The sequence below is a fragment of the Canis aureus genome, chromosome 16, assembly GCF_053574225.1.
Source record: "Canis aureus isolate CA01 chromosome 16, VMU_Caureus_v.1.0, whole genome shotgun sequence".
In the NCBI taxonomy this organism is placed as follows: domain Eukaryota; kingdom Metazoa; phylum Chordata; class Mammalia; order Carnivora; family Canidae; genus Canis; species Canis aureus.
In genome coordinates this window covers 48717724-48738652 of record NC_135626.1, presented here as the reverse complement: position 1 = coordinate 48738652, position 20929 = coordinate 48717724, and the positions used below count along the sequence as shown (strand labels likewise).

The following is a 20929-nucleotide window of genomic DNA, read 5'->3' as shown; positions in this document are numbered from 1 at the left end:
TTAGTGCCAAAGCTAGAGTTTGAACATAGCCTGGCTCTATAGTCTGTGCTACTTTACTATGCTGTTACGATTTTCTACTAAACCATAGATAGCGTTTTAGAACCATAACATTTAGAACCATTCCAAGTGGGACTTTATGTTATTTGTGATTTTTCTCCTTGGCCATGTTATAAATTTTGGGATTCTTGCATATTGAATAAACATGCATAAAGAGTACATACTGTGGAAAACAAGAGAGAAAAAATGAGTGCTTCTTCACCTGTGAAACCTATAACTTAGAGTTGGAGAGAGAAAATTAGAATACAAATAGTTATGATTAAATGTTGGGTGTTTTAAGACTGGAAAGGGAGTTTGAGGAGTGAGCTGCCACTTCTCTTGGGAAGTCTTTTTTTTTTTTTTTTTTTTTTAAGATTTTATTTATTTATTCATGAGAGATGCACAGAGAGAGGCAGAGACATAGACAGAGGGAGAAGCAGGCTCCACGTGGGGAGCCCAACGTGAGACTCAATCCTGGGACTCCAGGATCACGTCCTGGGCCAAAGGCAGGCGCTAAACCGCTCTGCCACCCTAGGATCCCCAGGAAGTCATATTCATATCATAGTTCTAGGAGTTGGACTTCGAAGGATAGGACTTTGGTAGATAGGATTAGAGAGATTTGGTGGGGAATGAATCCAGGTTAAGGGAAGAGCAAGAACCAAAGTGCTTGTTTTTCTTGGAACACCAGTGCATGTGGGGAAACCATGCGAGTTATGAATGTGAATTGTGTAGTTTGTTGCCACCATGGAGAGTGTCATTCCATCTTGACTAACCGGAGAACTATTTAATTAAAGGGAATGACAGAATGAGAAATATGGGGCAGCAAAGTCTGTGGCCAGGATCTGAAAGAACCTGGAAGAAGGTTTTTCTGAGTACCTGAATGCTCATCGCCCTTGGGTGTGGCTTTCCCTAGTTCCACAATATTAAACCAAAGGAGGTAGAAATTCATTTCCTCTTTTGCTACTTGTTTCTGGCTCACCATTATTTTATACTTTACCACATACTCACTTTTCATAGATGATGGAATATTTATTGGTTGTAGATGCAGCCTGAAGTTGTACATCATCATGAGTTTTCCCATAAAACACATTTTCAGGGGTGCCTGGGTGGCTCAGTCATTTAAGCATCTGCCTTCTGCTCACATCATGATCTCAGGGGTCTTGGAATCAGGGAATCTGCTCCTTCCCACTGTGAGCCCAACACGTGCTCTCCTCTATCTCTCTGAAATGAATCAATAACATCTTAAAAGGGAGGGGGAGCATTCTTAGAACAGCAGAGTTGAAGGGATACAGGGTTACTTGTCTAATGTCAAACAAATATTAGTCACTTCAGAGAGGCCTTACCTGATTTCTTTCTGTTAATAGCTTACTTTTTCTTACTTGCCTTTATCTGTTTTTTTTTTTTTTTTTTTTTAATTTTTATTTATTTATGATAGTCAGAGAGAGAGAGAGAGGCAGAGACACAGGCAGAGGGAGAAGCAGGCTCCATGCACCGGGAGCCCGATGTGGGACTCGATCCCGGGTCTCCAGGATCGCGCCCTGGGCCAAAGGCAGGCGCCAAACCGCTGCGCCACCCAGGGATCCCTGTTTTGTTTTGTTTTGATAGCACTTTTACTACCTGAAATTATGATTTGTTTTATCTTTCTACTGGACCAGAGTGAACTCCGTGAGAGCTGCGGTGTGTCAGATTGCATAACTATATCCAAAGCACCTAGAACAGTGCTTGGCAAAATAGGCAGGCACTCAATACATTTTTGAATTATTGGTTACTCTGGTAATGGTCTAGTGGCTGGATAACAGGAACTTTACAGGAAACTATTGCTATCAGAGAGATGGAAGTGGGAAGGAGAGGTGTCCTTCATAGTATTGACACATAACAAAGTAGTTAGTGGTCAATATAGAACAATGTTAGTTATTACTAAGACCAGACTTAGGTTATTCTCTTTAAAGGAGATGCTCATGAAATTTTGTTTATGCTTCTATTACACAGCTAATTCTTTTCAAATTAAAAATTTTTTAATTCAGTGTTTTGTAAAGAAAAAATGTCGGATTTTCACAAATATATTTGCATCTCAGAGATTGAAGTCTAAACTGCATCATTCCTTCTTCATAAACTGGATAAAATAGCAACCTAAACACGTGCAAATGGAATTCTAATTCTTTTATTTTGTTGTTTTTAAAATACACATTAAAAATCTTAGCCCTTTTAAGTACATAGTTAAGTGGCATTGATTATGTCTACATTGTTGTCCTCCCATCATCCCTATAGTATTTGCAGAACTCTTTATCTTGTAAAACTGAAGCTCTGTATTGTTATTAAACAGTAACTCTCCATTCCTCCACACCCCCAGGCCTTGGCCACCCATTCTACTTTCAGCTCTTCACTGTTCTACTTCGTGTAAGTGGAATCATACTCTATTTGTCCTTTTTATTTTTATTTTTTATTTTTTTTTTAAGATTTATATGTTTGTGAGAGAATGCATACACACACAAACAGGGAGAAGCAGACTCCCCACTAAGCAGGAACACACCAATGTGGGGCTCCATCCCAGGGTCCTGGGATCGTGTGACCTGAGCCAAAGGTAGATGCTTAACTGGCTGAGTCACCCGGACACCTCTCTTGTTTGTCCTTTTTGATTGACATATTTCCTTAATGTGATGCCTTCAAGTTTCATTCGTGTAGCACATACCAGAATTTCATTCCTTTTTAAGGCTGAATGAATGATGTTGATACATGTATGAATGTGTGTGTGTGTTTGTATATCATATTTAGTTTATTTGCTCATCCATCAATGGACTCTTAGGTGGCTTCCATCTTTTGGCAATTGTGAATAGTACTGCTGAGATCGTGGGTTGTATATCCCCGGTTTCAATTTTTCGGGGTATATACCCAGATGTGGAATTGCTGGATCATATGGTAGTTCTGTAATTTATTTTTTGAAGAACCACCATACTGTTTTCCACAGTAGCTGAACCATTGTATGTTCCCATGAGCATTATACAGGGTTCCAGATTCTCCACATCCTTGCAACACTTACTTTCTGTTGTGTTTTTTGTTTTGTTTTGGGTTTTTTTTTTAGGAGTCATCCTAGTGAGTGAGGAGATGTGGTTTTCAATTGTATTTCCCTAATGATTAGTGCTATTGAGCATCTTTTCATATGCTTATTGGCCATTTATATATCTTTGGAGAATGTCTATTAAGGTAGTTTGCTTGGGGCACCTGGGTTGCTCAGTGGTTGAGCATCTGCCTTGGGCCCAGGGCGTGATCCCGGGGTCCTGGAATCCTGGGGTCCTGGAATCGAGTCCCACTTCGGGCTCCCTGCATGAAGCCTGCTTCTCCCTCTGCCTGTGTCTCTGCCTCCTCTCTGTGTGTCTCTCATGAATGAATAAATAAATTAAAAAAAAAATAAGGTAGTTTGCCTGTTTTTAAATTGGATTGTTTGAGGTTGTTTTTAAGGTCAGTGAACTTTACCTGAATGTGGAAGGCCTGCAGTGATATGACGTACACTGAAACTAGTGAGTGTTTTCACCTTTTCTTGTCAGTGTGAGAGGTGTTTATGGAGGCAGAGGTGAAGTTTCAGAGCTGTCTGATAAGGAGTTTGTCAGCTTGGTAGGAGAGTGTTCCAGGCATATTATTATTATCTAAGAGAAGGCTTAGAAGCGTGCGTGCATGTGTGTGTGTGTGTGTGTGTGTGTGTGTGTTAAGACTGAATAAAGGGAGCTTAGAGAAGACCCACAAATAGCAGGAATGTAGTTAATTCTTTCATATTCTAAGTTTATTTCTTGATTAACTGTTTACTAGGTGTCTCCAAACAATATTTGCTTAAAGAATGCAAATAAATTTTAAGAGCCTAAATGGGGGGGGGGGGGGAGTCGTCCTTTTTTTTTTTTAACATATAACCATAGAGATTAATTAGGTTGATGTTATATCAGCTGTAATCCCTCAAACCTTATGATGGTTAAGGATCTGTAGCCATACACCTATGTCATATAGCCTACATAGTCTAATAGAAAGGATTATTGTCAAGAGTAAGGAATTAATTGGTACATTGGAAGGCTGGATCATAAGGTTTGTAATAGTGGAAAATAATGGGTTTCACAAATACTGGGGTGAATTTTGGAGAGCCTGAATGCATGATATTTACTCATCCAACAAAAAATTTTTGAGTACTACACACCCGTTAGGCTCTAAGGATACAGTGCTGGACAGAACAAGCAAAGTCCCTGCCTTCATGGAGGTAACATTCTAGTCAGTGCAGTATTGGCCTTACTTAAGAAGCAGTAAATTAGGGAAAATGGGCATTGTGTTCTAGATTAATTAGTGAAAGGCTTGGACTGAGGTGTTCAATCTTTTGGTTGACCCACATCTCAGAATTTAAAAACAAAACAAAACAAACAAAGAGATGATACTGCACAGTTTGCATCCTGTGTCTTAAAGCCGTTAAGTGACTCTTACCCGCTTAAAATCACACTACCTGCCTATTTGTAGCAGAAGTCAGATTTCTTTTTTTTTTTAAAGAGTTTATTTTTTTATTCATGAGAGACACTGAGAAAGAGAGAGGCACAGACACAGACAGAGGGAGAAGCAGGCTCCATGCAGGGAGCCTGACGTGGGACTCGATTCGGGTCTCCAGGATCATACCCTGGGCTGAAGGCGGCGCTAAACCACTGAGCCACCTGGGCTGCCCAGAAGTCAGATTTTTAACACTAAATATATGATGTGTTGCTTTTGTAATTTAACCCTTTGATTTCAATAGGACTGATGTGTGTCTGTGCCCATCTTTTTCTCCTATCCGATATCTTGTGTCTTCAGGTCTCCTCCTCAGGAGCGCATTCTTAGGATTTTCCTGTCTTCTTACATCTTTAGTTTTTTTTTTGTTTTGTTTTTGTTTTTTAATTTTTATTTATTTATGATAGTCACACAGAGAGAGAGAGAGAGAGAGAGGCAGAGACATAGGCAGAGGGAGAAGCAGGCTCCGTGCACCGGGAGCCCGACATGGGATTCGATCCCGGGTCTCCAGGATCGCGCCCTGGGCCAAAGGCAGGGGCTAAACCGCTGCGCCACCCAGGGTTCCCGCATCTTTAGTTTTTATATCTCTGTTGGCTTTTCCCCTTTAGCATACAAACATGCTTATGTTTCTTTCTTAACAAACAAAAACCCTTCTAGTTAGCACTTCACTCTTTCCTTCTTATATAAAGCTTAGGAAGTAATCTGTACCCCTCTTGACCTAGTCTTAACTGTCTACCACTTACCAGTCACTCCTCAACCCTGCCCTTGCTGTTCCATTGAAACCCTTGCCCTGTTGACTCCTGGTTGTATATCCAACAGAGGCCTTTTATGTTCTGTTCTTCTGGCTTCTCTTTAGTTTTTAACATTGGACTTTACTTTCCACGTGTAAAACATCTCTCACCTGTGCCACTATTCTCCATGTCCTCTCTCCTTCCTCTCCTCAGGTTGCCATGTGAACTTCTCTTCCCCTGCGGGTTCCTAACTATTGACCCAACATTTGTCTGCCCCTTTTCTCACTCTCTGCTAGCTTATCTAGCCCAGTAACTTCAAATGCAAATGTGTTACATCAAATCATAACTCCATCACAGACTGTTCCTGCACTTACAGACCCAACTTGGCACTTTACTTAGCTCTTCATTCCATGTTCTAACCTGTTCATCTGCACCCTGCCTGTCTTTCTGAACATGTGTCCTACAACTTTCCTAGATGTCCTACTGAACTCTAGCTCCACTCTAGCTGCACTATTTGCAGTTCTCTGTGGTGGTACTTATAGTTTCCTCAGTCTTAAATGACCTCCCCTCACACTTCTACCTTGTTTCAGATTTTTAAATCAAACACCAGTGTTGTCTCCAGAAAAACTGTCTTCTCCCTCACTCATCCTGGGTTGGGTACCCCTTTCCTGAGCCACCAATGAATGCATTTCGTGCAGGACCTCTGCTACAGCATATCACGTTGGTTTTTTTCAGTTGGTTAAAACCATACCATGAACCCCATTAGAATGAGACTGTGTTTTTCATATATAAATGCCCAGCACCTAATACACTTTCTGACATTAAACAAGCTTTCAGCAAATGATTGAAAGTTTTCCTGCTAGGAGATTGTTCATGTGATTCTTAAGATCTACCCAAACCTAAAGGGTGTTTTTCCCTTTTCCCTCGCTCCTTTGACTACCTTCTGATTTCTATGGCGCATTTATTTTATATACACTAGGAAAAAAATGAGGTTAAAATTCAGATCCACCATTTTTGTTGTTTAGGAATAGCGCTTGTAAAGCCAGGTTCACATGTTGGTTAAATAATATTATCAAATGCTAAAATTTTTGTGCTTGTAAACATTCTTCCTAAATCTCATCTCATTAGAATCATGTGGATTCTCCTTAAGGGATTTTTGAAGAGATGGTCTAAATTAAATTCAAGCAAAGTAGTACTTATTAAGTACTTACTTCAGTCACATGTAACTTGTATGGAAGGTCCATAATAACAGTTCAAACAAAATTTATAAGGTATGTATGGGGAGAGGCATAGAACCAGAAAAGTAGAGCATGTTGTTCGTGGTCTTTTCAACAATGTCATAGTAGAAGCAGCTTTAGAAACTCTTTCCCATATTGGCTTCAGAGTCCATTATAAAGATCTTAATTTTTCTTATTAATGATAAACCTTAATACAAGGAAGAAAGTAAAAATGAAATAGCTGCTATTAACATTTTGGTAAACAGCCCTCCAGCTTTCTCTATATATGTAACCATGCTTTTATATTGAATTATGATAAATAAGTTAATCATACTACCCACCTTATTTTACTCTGTGTGTATTGGACACTTTTCCTAATTTTAAATAGTAGTTAAAAATTTATATTGCTTTTGGTTAAGCAATCGGATTTTGAAAATTAATCCTAAAGAAATAATTACAGGTATGCATGATGATACAGCTATGTGGTATGTTTCACAACATTATAAAACAGTAGCGGAGAGGGGTGGCTGAGTGGCTTAGTCAATTGAGCGCCTGACTCTTGATTTCTGCTCAGGTCATGATCTCAGGGTCCCCCATGTTAGGCTCTGGGTTCAGTGTGGAGTTCTGCTTGAGATTTTCTCTCCCTCTGCCCCTTCCCCCACTCTCTCTAGTGCTCTAGAATTAAAAAGAAAAAAAAAAAAAAACAGTAAGGACACCTGGGTGGCTCAGTGGTTGAGTGTCTGCCTTCCGCTCAGGGAGTGATCCTGGAGTCCCGGGATCAAGTCCCACATCAGGCTCCCTGCATGGGGCCTGTTTCTCTCTCTGCCTATGTCTCTGCCTCTCTCTGTGTCTCTCATGAATAAATAAAATCTTAAAAAAAAAAAAAAACAGTAGTGGAGAAATGTATTCATTGACATTGAAAGATATTCATAGTGTGTATCATTAAATGAAGAAATAGATAACTAGGGGATCCCTGGGTGGCTCAGCAGTTTAGCGCCTGCCTTTGGCTCAGGGCGTGATCCTGGAGACCTGGGATCGAGTCCTGCGTTGGGCTCCCTGCGTGGAGCCTGCTTCTCCCTCTGCTTCTCTCTCCCTCTGTGTATCTCATGAATGAATAAATAAAATCTTTAAAAAGAAATAGATAACTAAAACAAAAAATATTGTGTGTGTATGTATATACATAGTGTAGGAAAATAGCGAAAGATATCAAAATTATATATAGGAGAGGAATTTCAAATAGTTTTAAATCTTTTTCCTTTTTGCTCTCTTATCTTTCTCCTTTTCTATAAAACTTAGGTAGCTTGTATCATCATTAAAAAAAGGTTTTTTGGAGCCAAGACTACTAAGATAATATAGTATTGTTTTTAAACTGATTTGATCAATGCTCAGGAAATTTCTTTGTAATTCTTAACCATAAGCTGAGTACTTCAGGCAACGGTGAATCCTTTTTTCTTCCTGGCTTGTGTTCTAGTGGGCATTGCCCAGTAAATGCATGGTTCCTGGGTACCCTTCAGAGATAATTACATAGATACTTTCTACAAATAACTGATTTTTCAAGTTTTGATTCTTTCATTCTTCCAAATATCATTACCAAAGGATAATCTTTCATTTTGGCTGTTTCGCTGGTAGCACCTCGGTCTCTGACAGCAAACACCACATTATATTGTTATTGTGAGTTGTTTCTGTTTTTTTGTTTTTTGAGGATTTTTTTTTTTGTCATCTATTTTCTTGGTAAACTATAATATAAACTTCTTGAGGATAAATATTAAGAGATTAAGTCTTTTCATCTTGGTATTTTTTAGTTGTCTAATAACAAGCCAGCACATATCAGATCCTGAAAATATTTGTTGTCTTGTGAGTATTTTTGGCAGCTTGAAGATGTTAAATTGGTGGTCAAATCCTTTTGAAGGAGGCAATATTAAAATACTACGCTCCTGTTTAGATTATGATCCCAAAAATAAATAACACTTTCTTTAGTGTTTTTAGAAAATGTGATTTTTTTGGGGAGGATTGGCATATCACAAAGCTGAAGTACAAAGTTAAGTAGCTTTTGGTTTTTCGTTTTTAAGGGTTTTATTTTTAAGATTTATTTATTTATTTTAGAGAGCGAGTACATGTGAGCATGGGGAGGGCAGAGGAAGAAGGAGAGAAAAATCCTCAAGCATACTACACTGAGTGCAGAAGCCCAAAGCAGGCTCAATCCCAGGACCTTGAGATTTTGCATGACCTGAAGTGAAACCAAGAATCAGGTGCTCGACCTACTAAGGTGCCCCCAAAGTTAAATAGTTTTAATTGACAGGAAAATATTTAAAATGAAGTGTAGGTAGAAGTTGGAAGAGACATAAAAATCAGTAGGCTATTTATAAAGTTAAATTTATTATTAGTGTATTTTGTTCCTAACAGATCATTGACATCATGAACTGGAATAAAGGTGGCCCTGGCACCAAGAGGGGATTTGGCTTTGGAGGTTTTGCCATTAGTGCTGGAAAGAAGGAGGAACCCAAGCTCCCACAACAGTCCCACAGTGCCTTTGGGGCAACCAGCTCTTCGTCCGGTTTTGGAAAGTCAGCTCCACCACAGCTCCCTTCTTTCTACAAAATTGGATCTAAACGGGCCAACTTTGATGAAGAAAATGCGTAAGTCGTAATCTTGGTAGTTTAGCAAAGGTTGGGCTTTGAGATAGTCATGGTCTCAACAATAATTGAGGTAAAGAAACCATTTGTTTCCCAAATAATAATGACTTCTTTAATGGCTTATCTCACTGAATTGCATTGTTCCTAATAAGTTAAATTGTTGAGTTTACTTATTTGTAAGGAGCATAATGCTTGTGTGCTTACTTACATCTTTCTTGTTCCATAAAGACTTGAGGCTGTTGAAACCTAAACATGGCTGAAGAGTTTTAAATAATTCATGTGGGTTTTGATGGCCTTTCTGGAAGTCTTTTATTAACCCCATGTAGCTGTTTTGTGACTCAGGCAGTTGTCAAACTGGTAGAGACACTATTTGTCTCAACACCCAAGTTTTAAAACTATTATGTTGTCAAATCTTACGTGTGAGAAAAATCTACTCAGATTTTTGCCCAGAGTTCTCAGGAAGCCTGTTTACCAATTACCTTTTTAAACTTGATTTTCTGATAAGAGTTGTTATAGAAAGCTAGGGTTTGAGGTTTGAGCTCTTAATTCCAATAGATGGTAATGTCTTTCTTTGCTGAGTATGAAGAAATCTCTTCTATTTCCAACTTGGTTGTGACAAATTGAGTTGGGTTGTTGTAAAGAACTCAAGATGGGGCACACAGTGGCATTTTTAAAGGCTTGTGTGTTGCAGGGATTAAATACAGAGGTAGATGTTTAAGGTTTGGCAAGGTCAAGGATCATTACCAATTCAGGGATACTTTTTCATTAGTTAAATGAAACCTATATAAATGAGTATGTATGTGTATGTAGCATCTAAAAGTTGTTAGAGCTTTTAAAATAATTCCTGTGAAGACCTAAAATGTTTTAAAATTTTAAGCTGTGGTTGTTACTTATTTAATATTTAGTTGTATTACTATTTTATTTAATTTTGATGTAAGGTCTAAACAGTTTTTTGTTTTGTTTTAGTTTATAAAGAGCTATACAGAATGATACTTTTTCCAGACTTTGAGGTTGTCTTTTCTGAATACTTGAGTACGGAGAATGATTTTAGATAGAGCATTTATTGTAATTCTTTTCTGTCAGTTCTCAGCAAGTAGCCCAGAACTTCTGAAGAAAGCTTCTAGCCTTCTGAATATATTGCTTAAATTTGTTTAAGGATTATAAAGAAAAAACTAGATTTTTACTATTTGTACATATATACAAAAGTAATTTTTCCATAGCATATACTCTTTAATGTTTATTATATCTGTTCAACAGTGATATACTAAATTTTTACTGAAAACTCATCCCTTTTAATAGAACTGGAAATATGATTTGAATAAACAGTATTGAAATGAGAGAATCTACTGTGCCTGTTTTTTTTTTTTCAATATTAGAATATTACATGTATTAAACAATAATAGGTCATTTGTCAAAGCCTGGAGATCTCTAATTTAACATGTTTAGTTCAGATCCCTTAATAGTAATGTATATATACCATAATAAAAATTTCTGTTAAATGAAGGATTCACTGACCCCAATTAAACATTCACTTTACCAGTCACACGTCTTAATTTTCAAAGACATGTGTGTGTGTGTGTATGTGAATATATATATTGTGTATATATATATATATACATGTTTTAATTTCTAGCTATTTTGAAGATGAGGAAGAAGACTCTAGCAATGTTGATTTGCCTTATATTCCTGCTGAAAACTCACCTACCCGCCAACAGTTCCATTCCAAGCCAGCAGATTCTGATAGCGATGACGATCCCTTGGAGGCATTCATGGCTGAAGTGGAGGCAAGTATTAAGGCTGTTTTGTTAAATTTCAGCAATTAGAAATAGATCAAATTAACCTAGCTTCGGTCATTCAGAATTTGTTTCTTGGCCCTCTTTTGGAGAGTTTTGCTCTCATACTCTACAGTTTCTTAGATCTACATCCACACACCGTATGGCATTTTCAGAGCTGATCAATGCCTAGAAGTTTGAACTCTGTCCCTTGAACAAGGGTGGCTCCAGATTTGTGTGTGTGTGTTGTTTTAGTATTTCTTTGTCTAAAATAGAATAAGTATTATCTCTTTCATTCTAGCTTTAAAGGCAAGTAAACTTCTAAGAAACCTGCTAAAATGATGCATTCTGTACTTTTAGTGTTTATTATTATCAACATTATCAGCATCCACGACCTGCCTGTAGAAATGGAAACTTGCAACCATTTTGTTCTTAAAACTCTTCTTGCTAGGTTTTTGCGATTTTGCGTTTTGTCCTTTCCCCCCATCTCTCTGACTTTTGTATTTATTTACCTTTTACTATGAAAAATTTCAGTCAAACACACATGGAGAATAATAAAATGGCTCCCACGTACTCTTCACCTTGCTTTATCAATTAACAATTTTTGCCTAATCTTGTGTTTTCTGGCCTTTCTTCCTTCTCTTAAATTATTTTTAAGTAAATCTCAGGCATATCATTTCATCCATTAGTATGTCTGTATCTCTATAAGGTAATATTTAGAAAACATAACTACCGTATCATTGTACCAAAAAAATTCATTACATATCTCTCTGGACTGTTTCTCTTACTCCTATGATCCTCTTCCAATTTCTCAGGTTGATTCTTACAGTTCTCTATATTGATTTGCTATTTTCACTCTATACATTCTTAACCACCGCATCCATTTCTGAAACTTCTATGTGAATAAACTCATGCATTTAGTCCAACAACCTCTCTTTGGTTTCAGCTCTTCTTTTTTTTTTTTTTTTTTTTCAGCTCTTCTTTTCTAATTCACATTGGCCATTTTTACATGGACAGTGTATCACTGGCATCTTTTCTTCTTCAACTAGGTCTGTTTTTGTCTGACATAGTCCTCTTAATGCCAGATGATCAAACATGTTCATGACTTACTTCATTTAGTCTTAGGATAACAATGGGGGATTGGGAGGAAAAAAATACATGGAAATACAATTTTTTAACTAATAAGAAAACTGAACCCTATGGGAATTCAAATCTCTTGCATCAAATCCCATTGGTACCATGTGTCACAGCTGGGACCCTGATTCTTCTGTCATGGTAGTCCTGAGAACCTAGCTCTTTGTAGTACATCAGGCTACATTTCCTCTTATTTTGCAAGCTCTGCCAGTCTTTTTTTTTTTTTAAGATTTTAATTATTTGAGAGAGAGAGAGCACAGAGGGTAAGTGAGAGAAGCATACTTCCTGCTGAGCAGAGAGCCCAACACGGGACTCCATCCCAGGACACCGAGATCATGACCTGAGCTAAAGGCAGATGCTTAACTGACTGACCCACCCAGGCACCCTAGTCAATCTTTATAGCATTTTTTTGCATCTGTTTCTTCGTTTCTGTTTCCGCTATAGTCAGCCTGCTTTACACTTAAATTAACTCTTGCCTAGTATAAATTTTCTCCCTGCCTTAGACTCTGTACTCTCCTATTTATGTGGTATACAGAAACAGTAATTAGGCTAAAGCATGTTGTTTATGTCATTCCTCTTGCTCAAAAACTGTCATTTTATTGCTTATGAAGTAAAGGCCTTCCAGATTTCTCAGTAACTTGTAACCTAAAGTCTTCAGCCACATCTCATCTCAAAGGAGGAAAAGAAAGAATCCAATATAGATGTTTTTGTTTGGCCCAAATACTGGTTTTTAAACATGTGAGCCAGAATTTTTAAGATGAGGTTTTGTCTAAAAGTTCAGAGTCTTGAAAAGTGGACACTTAGGCAAGACTAAGCATGTATTCTTAAAAGACGAAAACAGGTTTGTGCTTAGCAAATGGCTGGCTGCTTTAGGAGATAGGGCTTGGTTTTTCTAGTTCACCTTGGTTCATGAAGTCTGTTCCTCTCATTGAGGCTACCTGTTAGAACCATTTATCATCACTCATGTTTAGTTTTCTTACAGTGGAGAAATATTTTTCTGAGCTTAGGTGTCTTATAAAATACCAGAAAATAAAAGACTCAGGGCCACGTGATATAGGAAAAATTAAGCATTCCTTCTTATTAAAGTGCAAGCAAAGCACATGTCTATATATCAAAAGAAAACAATTTTCTTCTCCTGGTTTACTTCCTTAATTGTCAGGTTGGCACCCATTACTCTGTTTCCCATCTATGATTTAGAATAACTCAGACTGTTTGCCTCTTAAAGCATATGCACTTTATAGGTAGCAAAGCGAGAATTCAGCTCCAAATCCCATATTCTTTCTGCTGTGTCATTCCATATCTGAGTTCTTGTAGCACTGTATTTTTGGGATAACACCAGGACTATTCAGAACTTTCATGTGCTTTGTGACGTGGTAGTGATTTAAGGATGTTAAGTGATTCTGCAAGTAAATGCAATAAATGTTTTGTCATGTTTGAAGTGTCTTATATATATCTTTTTTCCCTTCTTCTTGAGATATAGACATTTCCCAAAGGGCTGTTTCTCTTTATATCATGCAGTCCCTAGGGATGAATACGAAAAAAATCATTTCTTGATGTTCTCGGTTTAAATTCAGATTTAATTTTTAGTAATGCAACTTGGTGTCACCCTTTTTGAGTGGGAGTAGCTAAGAATGGCCCAGATTCTCCTGCTTGGCATTTCAAGTACTTGAAACTGTAGGAGGGTAAATCTTTTTGATACAGTGTTATTCTTCAGGGTGTTTTTTTTGATATAGTATCCAAAGGAGTTTTGCGGATTTTAGGACAGAGAGAATGGATATTGTCTGATCTTGGAGAGAGTGTTATTGCCACAATACTGTATTAATCCTGGATCTCAGGTATATTCTTTACTAAAAAAAAGTGTTTTTCTCTAGTGTTTGAACTCAAGATGAAGACCTATTTTTAGCTAGTGTTTCAAAAGAAGATTTATTTATGTAGGCTTAAAAAATAGGTGCTATGTTTCTGACCCATTCCTTGTTACACTGCTTATGTCATCTTTACTTTAGTTGTAGTCTTGAGTATATCATATATCTGGCTCAATTTCTTGAAAAGTAAGTTTGCTTATAATACTTGATTTTAAAATAACTCAGGAACATTGGATTAGGTAGAAGACCGGACCATGCCAGATTATAGTTAGTGACATTTTTTTTAAATAAAAGAAATTAGAAAGCTCATGTTGCTTTATAACAAGACCATGCAGGATATGTTTAACCTTGGAAAAATTACTTAATTCTTCTAACCGTGATTTTCACATGGATAAAACAAAGAGATTAATGATTTTTAACTTGCTATGTATAGCAATTACCTTTGGAAAATACATCCATTTAACTCCACCCCCAAGAATCTTGACTTAGTAGATTTTTTTTTTTTATTTTTTTATTTATGATAGTCACAGAGAGAGAGAGAGGAGGCAGAGACATAGGCAGAGGGAGAAGCAGTCTCCATGCACCGGGAGCCCAGGATCGCATCCTGGGCCAAAGGCAGGTGCTAAACCGCTGCACCACCCAGGGTTCCCTTGACTTAGTAAATTTAAAACAATGTTTTTCAACCTCAGGAGTTTTGACATTTGGGGTTTCATAAATGTGGGAGCTGTCCTGTGCATTGTAGGATGTTTAGCAGCATCTGTGGCTTTTACACACTAGATACTGGTATCAAGCCCCTCCTGCCCCTCCGAAGCAATCAGAAACATCTCCAGACATTGCCAAATGTCCACTGGGGACAATTTCACCCCTGGTTGAGAGCAGTCTCCAAAGTCAGATCCAGAAATTTGCAGGTGTTTTTTTTTTTTTTTTAACTAGCCCCGTTGATAGTTTGATGTTAATGGTCTTAAGCTATGCTTTGAGAAAGGCTAGTTTGCCAGAGTGTAAGACAGCCCTTTACAGCCATAATTAATTTTTTAAAAGTGACCAGTTAAAGCTTTTTTTTTTTTTTTAATTTTCCATGTATGGCAAATATTGTAGCTAAAAATCATGCAATCCCCATATAGACAAGTTTTTAGAACATTTAGGCATTTCTCTTTGAAAAAATAAGTGTCAAAATACAATTTGATTACGTCAAGATACAATTGTCAAAATGCATACCTAAAGCTGTGATGGTAGTTGTTCGAATCTAAGAATTCTTTATAAAGAAATTACCCTTTTAATGTGTTTAGTGGATATGATTCCATATGGCCTTTTGTTTTCATTAGGATCAGGCAGCTAGAGACATGAAGAGGCTTGAAGAAAAGGACAAGGAAAGAAAAAACGTAAAGTAAGTTGTTTTCTTCTCCCTCACAAAGGTTACACGAAAAATGCTAAAATATTACAAAGCTTATTCCCCCCAAGTTTATAGAGAAAAAATACACAAATGTCTTGACTTGAAGTTACCCTTGTATCTTATAAGAGAGATGGCAAAAGTTGTTGCATTTGTAATACTTATAAAACCTTCTTTTTAGTAGAGTAGTATTTAGTATTTCATTATAAATAGTTTTTTAGTAGACAGAGGAATGAGTTACAGTGGGAGTTAAGAGAGCATAATTATTTAAATTTGGGCTCCTTGTTCTGAGTTTGTCCCATAATTAATGCAAAATAAGTTAATGACTATAGATTATGAGGAATAATGGTGATTTATCATTAAAAAAGTATGCTATTAAAAAATATGTTATTGATAAATAATGTAACCTGGTTTATTTAAGGAGTGATACGCTTTAGCAGCTAATCAGAACTTGAAATACTTTATTTTCTGAGAAAGAGAAGAATTCTATTTCCCTTGCTGAATACACTCCTCTTAAGTCTTCGGTACCAGGCACAGTAGGCATGGTTGGACTTCTACTCTGCTTGTCAATCAGTGCCTCAGGCCCTCTCTAGGTTCCTGTGCCATAAGAAGGTTCAGCCCTCTCTTTGGCGTTTACTGTTGTATCCTCTTCCAGCTTTCCTGCACTGGGGATGTTGCTTGCCTTGAGAACAGCAAGTGCTCTAGATTAGGCAGAAAGTCTGTTTAGAAACAGATGGTTGTGGGAAGTAAACAACCATACTTTCTGTAGCTCCTGAGAGATGCTGCAAGTGGCGATGGCCCCCTTCTCCACATGAACTGCTTAGGAGTTTTAGTCCCAAATTTACAAGAGTTGAGGTAGTTTTCCTTTGTCCCCAAGGATTTTGGCTGAATCCAGTTACTCCAGGGCTAGAAACTCTGGGGGATGTCAAGAAAATTGTGACATTCTTTTTAGTATATACCAAAAGAGGGCTTTTTTTTTTTTTTTTTCTTAATATAAAATGCCGTTTTCTTTTTAAAACATGTTTCACAGCCACATGGCATTTATCTTATGGGGTTGACAAGGTTAGGATCCTTGGGTATCTTCAAAGGTTTTACTCCTTATATCCTCGTTAGTAATTGATGTTTCTAGGGGAAACATCATCCCATTCAAAAGAGCAAAGTGCAGCTTAGAGTGAAGCCACACCTGTATGATGGATGGATAGTTTACAGTGTGCTTATTGCTGCTTTGTATTGTTAGTGTTGAGAGTTCCTGTGCTGTACGGAATTCAACACTAATCTGCTATAAGTATGGAGCTGGGTATGTGGAACATTTGCAGGGAAGTTTGTTTCTCCGCTTGTTTTTCCAGGGGTATTCGAGATGACATTGAAGAGGAAGATGACCAAGTGAGTTCCTATGCAGTATTTCTATCTTTTATTTTTACCCCACAAAGTCTATACTGGGGACAAGCTAGAGCTTGCCTTCACTGAAATGGCCATTCCTGACATTCAGCTGGGAATGTCATTTGACTTGCTCCTTTTCTACGTATATGACCAATTGGTAATAGAAAAATTCACATAGCTTTCCCCCATGTTGAAGATGGAACTTTTGATCAACTATGACATCAAAAACAAATATGAGCTCTATTCAGTTGATTTTTTTTTTTTTTCAAATTAATGTTTATGCTGCTAAATCAAGAAGTAGTGTGGGATCTCCTGGTGGCCTCTAGCAACATCTAACCTCTACCTCTTTCTAAGGGTTCTGTTTGTGATTCTTGTATTTCAAGATGGAACCTTAATTTAATGATTGTCCTTTTAGTATTTTTTTCCCCATTGTTCAGTTGTGGGATGGTGAGAAGGGAACCAGAATGAGCAGTAGCCCTTTCCAGTTTGTGACCCATCTAATCAGTGTCAACTTCCAAACTTGGATTGGTAAATCCACAGCACGTGTTCACAGCTCTGGGCAGGGTAGGTAGACACCCCACCCCAGGAAGGCTGTGGGACAGACAGATATGTAAGTCTTCTTGTTAAAGAAGTTAAATCATTGTGTAGTACTAACTGCCTCATTCATCTCTTTGATTGTCCCTCTGAATACTGCTATTGTTAAAGGTATCATTGCTAGTAAAAATCTTGCCTTACTTGGTAGGTACTTAAACTCTGCAATCATCTGGTACACTGTGTACACTAATTACAGGAGCAGAAATGTTCTTAGTTGTATTTGGGTATGATTATGTTCTTGTGCTTTCCTGCAGGAAGCTTATTTTCGATACATGGCAGAGAACCCAACTGCTGGTGTGGTTCAGGAGGAAGAAGAAGATAATTTGGAATATGATAGTGATGGAAATCCAATTGCACCTTCCAAAAAAATCATTGATCCTCTTCCTCCAATTGATCATTCAGAGGTATGGTGTTTCTTGCTGAATTTGATTCTTATTTGAAAAGCTGATGATTCTCTTCAGCTTTAATATTTGGGTTTTCTCAATATCTGAGTTATCCTGATTCATACTCCTAATGTCATGAAAATATTTGTTCTTTGATATCTTCTCATCTCTGCTAAGTGGTTGAGTCAGGAAGTGAGGCTTTATAGCTTATGTTGTTGTTAAAGGCACAGTTAAATCGCTTGCTCCCATTTGATTTTAGGCTAAGAATTTTTTCCAAGCATTTGTACTTGTTTTTCAGACTGTCCTTTACCTTTCAAAATGGGCCCTTGGGCCTGCATTTGTTTTTTAATTGCTGTAAATCTTTATTGTTTCTCTCAGATCTGGGACAGATGAGAGGCTGTTCCTTCAATGTGGAGCCAGGAATTACAGTTTCCTTAAGTCAGGAAAAGAGAATGAGGATATCAGTATTCCCACTTGGAAAAAAAAATTGGTGTTTCATCCAGGTTAAATGTCAGACTAGATCTTGCAGGCCTTCGTAAATATAGATCTAGGACAGTGGTTCTCTCAAAGTGTGATCCCATGGACTCCTACAAGGATCTTTTCAGGGAGAATGCAAAGTCAAAAGAATTTTCATTATGATGCCAGCATCATTTGTCTTTCCCAACACATCAGCATTTGCATCGATGACTGAAAAAGTACTGGTAGGTAGCACTTCTGAGACCTTAGCACGAAGAATCAAGGTAGTGTTACCAGCTCTTCTAGTAGTTGTTATATTCTTCTCTGCCACACACCATCATAGTTAGAAAGAAAAAAAAAAAAAAAAGCCAGCTTCATTTAAGAATATCCTTGATGGAACAGTAAAAATTGTGATTTATTAAATCTTGTGTTAAATTTTTTTTATTCCATATGACAAAATGAGAACAAGTGAAGCATTTCTGTTGCATGCCAAAATAGGATAGGTGTCTCTAGGAAAAATATGTAAACATTTGAGTTATAAGCTGAACTAGCTGCTTTGCGTGTGTGTGTGTAACCATTTTCATTTGAGAAAATGAATGACTTGTCAAGGGACACAATTGTGAAAGTGTTTATTGCCAATGATAGAAATTCAAGCTTTCAAACAAAAATTAGAATTTGGGAAACTTCTATTTGCCACATGGAATTTAACAGCTTTCCAGTACCTGAAGTCTGTTATAATGAAATTGATGGCAGTAAACAAGTATTATTTCTCTTTGATTGTATGATCAAATGTTATGCCTGGTGAACGATCTGCATACTACCTCAGTGAACCAATATTTTCAAGTAGCCAATGCATGATTTTACAAAATCGTGCATGAGTAAAGGCTTCATGCAAAGTACATGTTAGACCCATGGATTATAATATAACTGTGTGAAAAGATCATTGATATGGTGTCAGATGATACAAGGAAAATACCTTTTAAGAAGTGACCACTTGTCAAGTCTCAGTGTACTATCAAAGGAGTAAAAATCCACAGGAATTTGAAAAGGCTACTAAAAATAAATACTCTCTTCCCTAGTCTAATGACATACCTTTGTGAGGCCAGATGTTCTTCTTAGGCTTCAGTCAAAGCAATATATCAAAACAATTTGAATATAATAGGGACCAATTTCTTGAGATTTGTAAAAATGTAAAACAAAGCTATGACTTTTTTTTTTTTTACTTCTTTTTAAATTAAAGCTTTTATGTTAAAGTATAATGGTGTGTTATTTTTAAGTGAATAAATTTTAAAGAATTTTCTCAATTTTAGTTTGGTAAATATCAATGGATAAAACCCACACAAGTAAAAACCTTGTGTTTTTATTAAGTGCAAAAGGCACCTGAGACTGAAAGTTTGAGATCTACTGGTCTAGACTAGAGTATGGATTATGTTCAATTTTTTAAATGTTTCCTTTTGCACAGATGCTACCAAATAATGCCTTGGTATTTTACATGTGGCAAATGAAACTAAATATGTGAAACTGATGTGGGAGGAAGCATCCATGATAAAGGATGAAAATCTAATAAGGAAAAACACATAAGTACTTGAAATAATCATATAATAAGATGTTTGAGATAACTTGACGAAGCTCTCAAACATCATCATGCTGGGGTATCCCACAGTTGTCCTCATGTTAGTGTGGGCAATCTGCCAGGAGAGACCCGAAGTAAGGAAAGGATAACCCTTCTGCCTCTGAGTAGCTTTCTTCACATTCATTTCATGTATTCATATATTCATTATTTTATTCATTTCATACATATATACAAAAATTATATATTTGTACAATTTGTGAACAAAGACAATTCTGCCCTCATGGAGCTTCCATTCTGAAAAAGAAGAAAACTGAGGAAAATTCTGTTACACTTTAAAAAAAAAAAATTCTGTTACACTTTAGTGCAGTGTGGTGGGGAACATCAAAAAGTTTCTGCCTATTAGTAGTGCTAAACTTCTAAAACTTTCTTACTTTTTTGTTTATAATACCATAGATAATTTTAGGCTGTAGACCTGTTATGTGGTTAAAGAGAATCATATAACCAAATTCATAAGTAGTGATATGCTTATTATAGTCTCAGTATAGTAAATTATAAAAAGAGTAGCAGGAATGACTTCTTCCTTCTTTGGAATTGGAAGTGCTTAGCCACACATTTTTTAAAAGTTATGTAGAGAGTTTGATGTTTTTAAAAAGAATAGAAATCCCTCTAAAGGCAGAGCTCCCCTCAAAGGAATTATTAGACATGTTTTTAAATGCTAGAGCTAGGTGTGAGCAGCTTATTCCTAATAAGCATATTTCAGTGTCTATAGGTGGAAAGTCTTTTAAAATACTTGTCCTCTGAGGCCTTTAGCTTTGTAAGAGATTCCTTAGTCTGCATCAAGGTGATTCAAATCTGAGATATCCTTCAGGAGTCTCTTTAGGAAGTAGATTGGTGTTTATATTGAAAATGGAAATAAGAAAGATGTTATCTGTACAAATGGGAGGTGTGTCATGAATAAGTGAATTCCTTTGTCCTTTCTAGCCGGTTAAGGCTTTACTTATATAATATGTATAAAAGGTTATTTTGCATTAAAATCAAACTTACAGGATTGACTCTTGAATTCTAGACTAACTTTGAATAATTGGACCTGCAGATTGACTATCCACCATTTGAAAAAAATTTTTACAATGAGCATGAAGAGATAACCAACCTCACCCCTCAGCAGCTAATAGATCTCCGTCATAAGCTTAATCTTCGGGTAAGTCAACCATTAAGCCAAATGTTCTTTTTTTTTTTTTTTTTTAAGCCAAATGTTCTTATAT

The 20929-nt window shown here is 36.9% G+C and overlaps 1 protein-coding gene across 4 annotated transcripts in view; it reads left to right on the top strand.

The window, feature by feature from the left end:
- DDX42 (DEAD-box helicase 42) overlaps nucleotides 1-20929 on the top strand; it is a 37480-nt gene that overhangs the window by 2935 nt on the left and 13616 nt on the right. For 3 of the 4 annotated variants that reach the window (XM_077853821.1, XM_077853823.1, XM_077853822.1), the window contains exons 2-7: nucleotides 8897-9129; nucleotides 10760-10910; nucleotides 15217-15278; nucleotides 16628-16664; nucleotides 17510-17659; nucleotides 20761-20865. In XM_077853821.1, coding sequence (XP_077709947.1) covers nucleotides 8897-9129; nucleotides 10760-10910; nucleotides 15217-15278; nucleotides 16628-16664; nucleotides 17510-17659; nucleotides 20761-20865 — 738 coding nt within the window. Of the gene's footprint in view, nucleotides 1-8896; nucleotides 9130-10759; nucleotides 10911-15216; nucleotides 15279-16627; nucleotides 16665-17509; nucleotides 17660-20760; nucleotides 20866-20929 lie in introns of those variants that run through there. The other variant, XM_077853824.1, reaches the window with a different exon arrangement.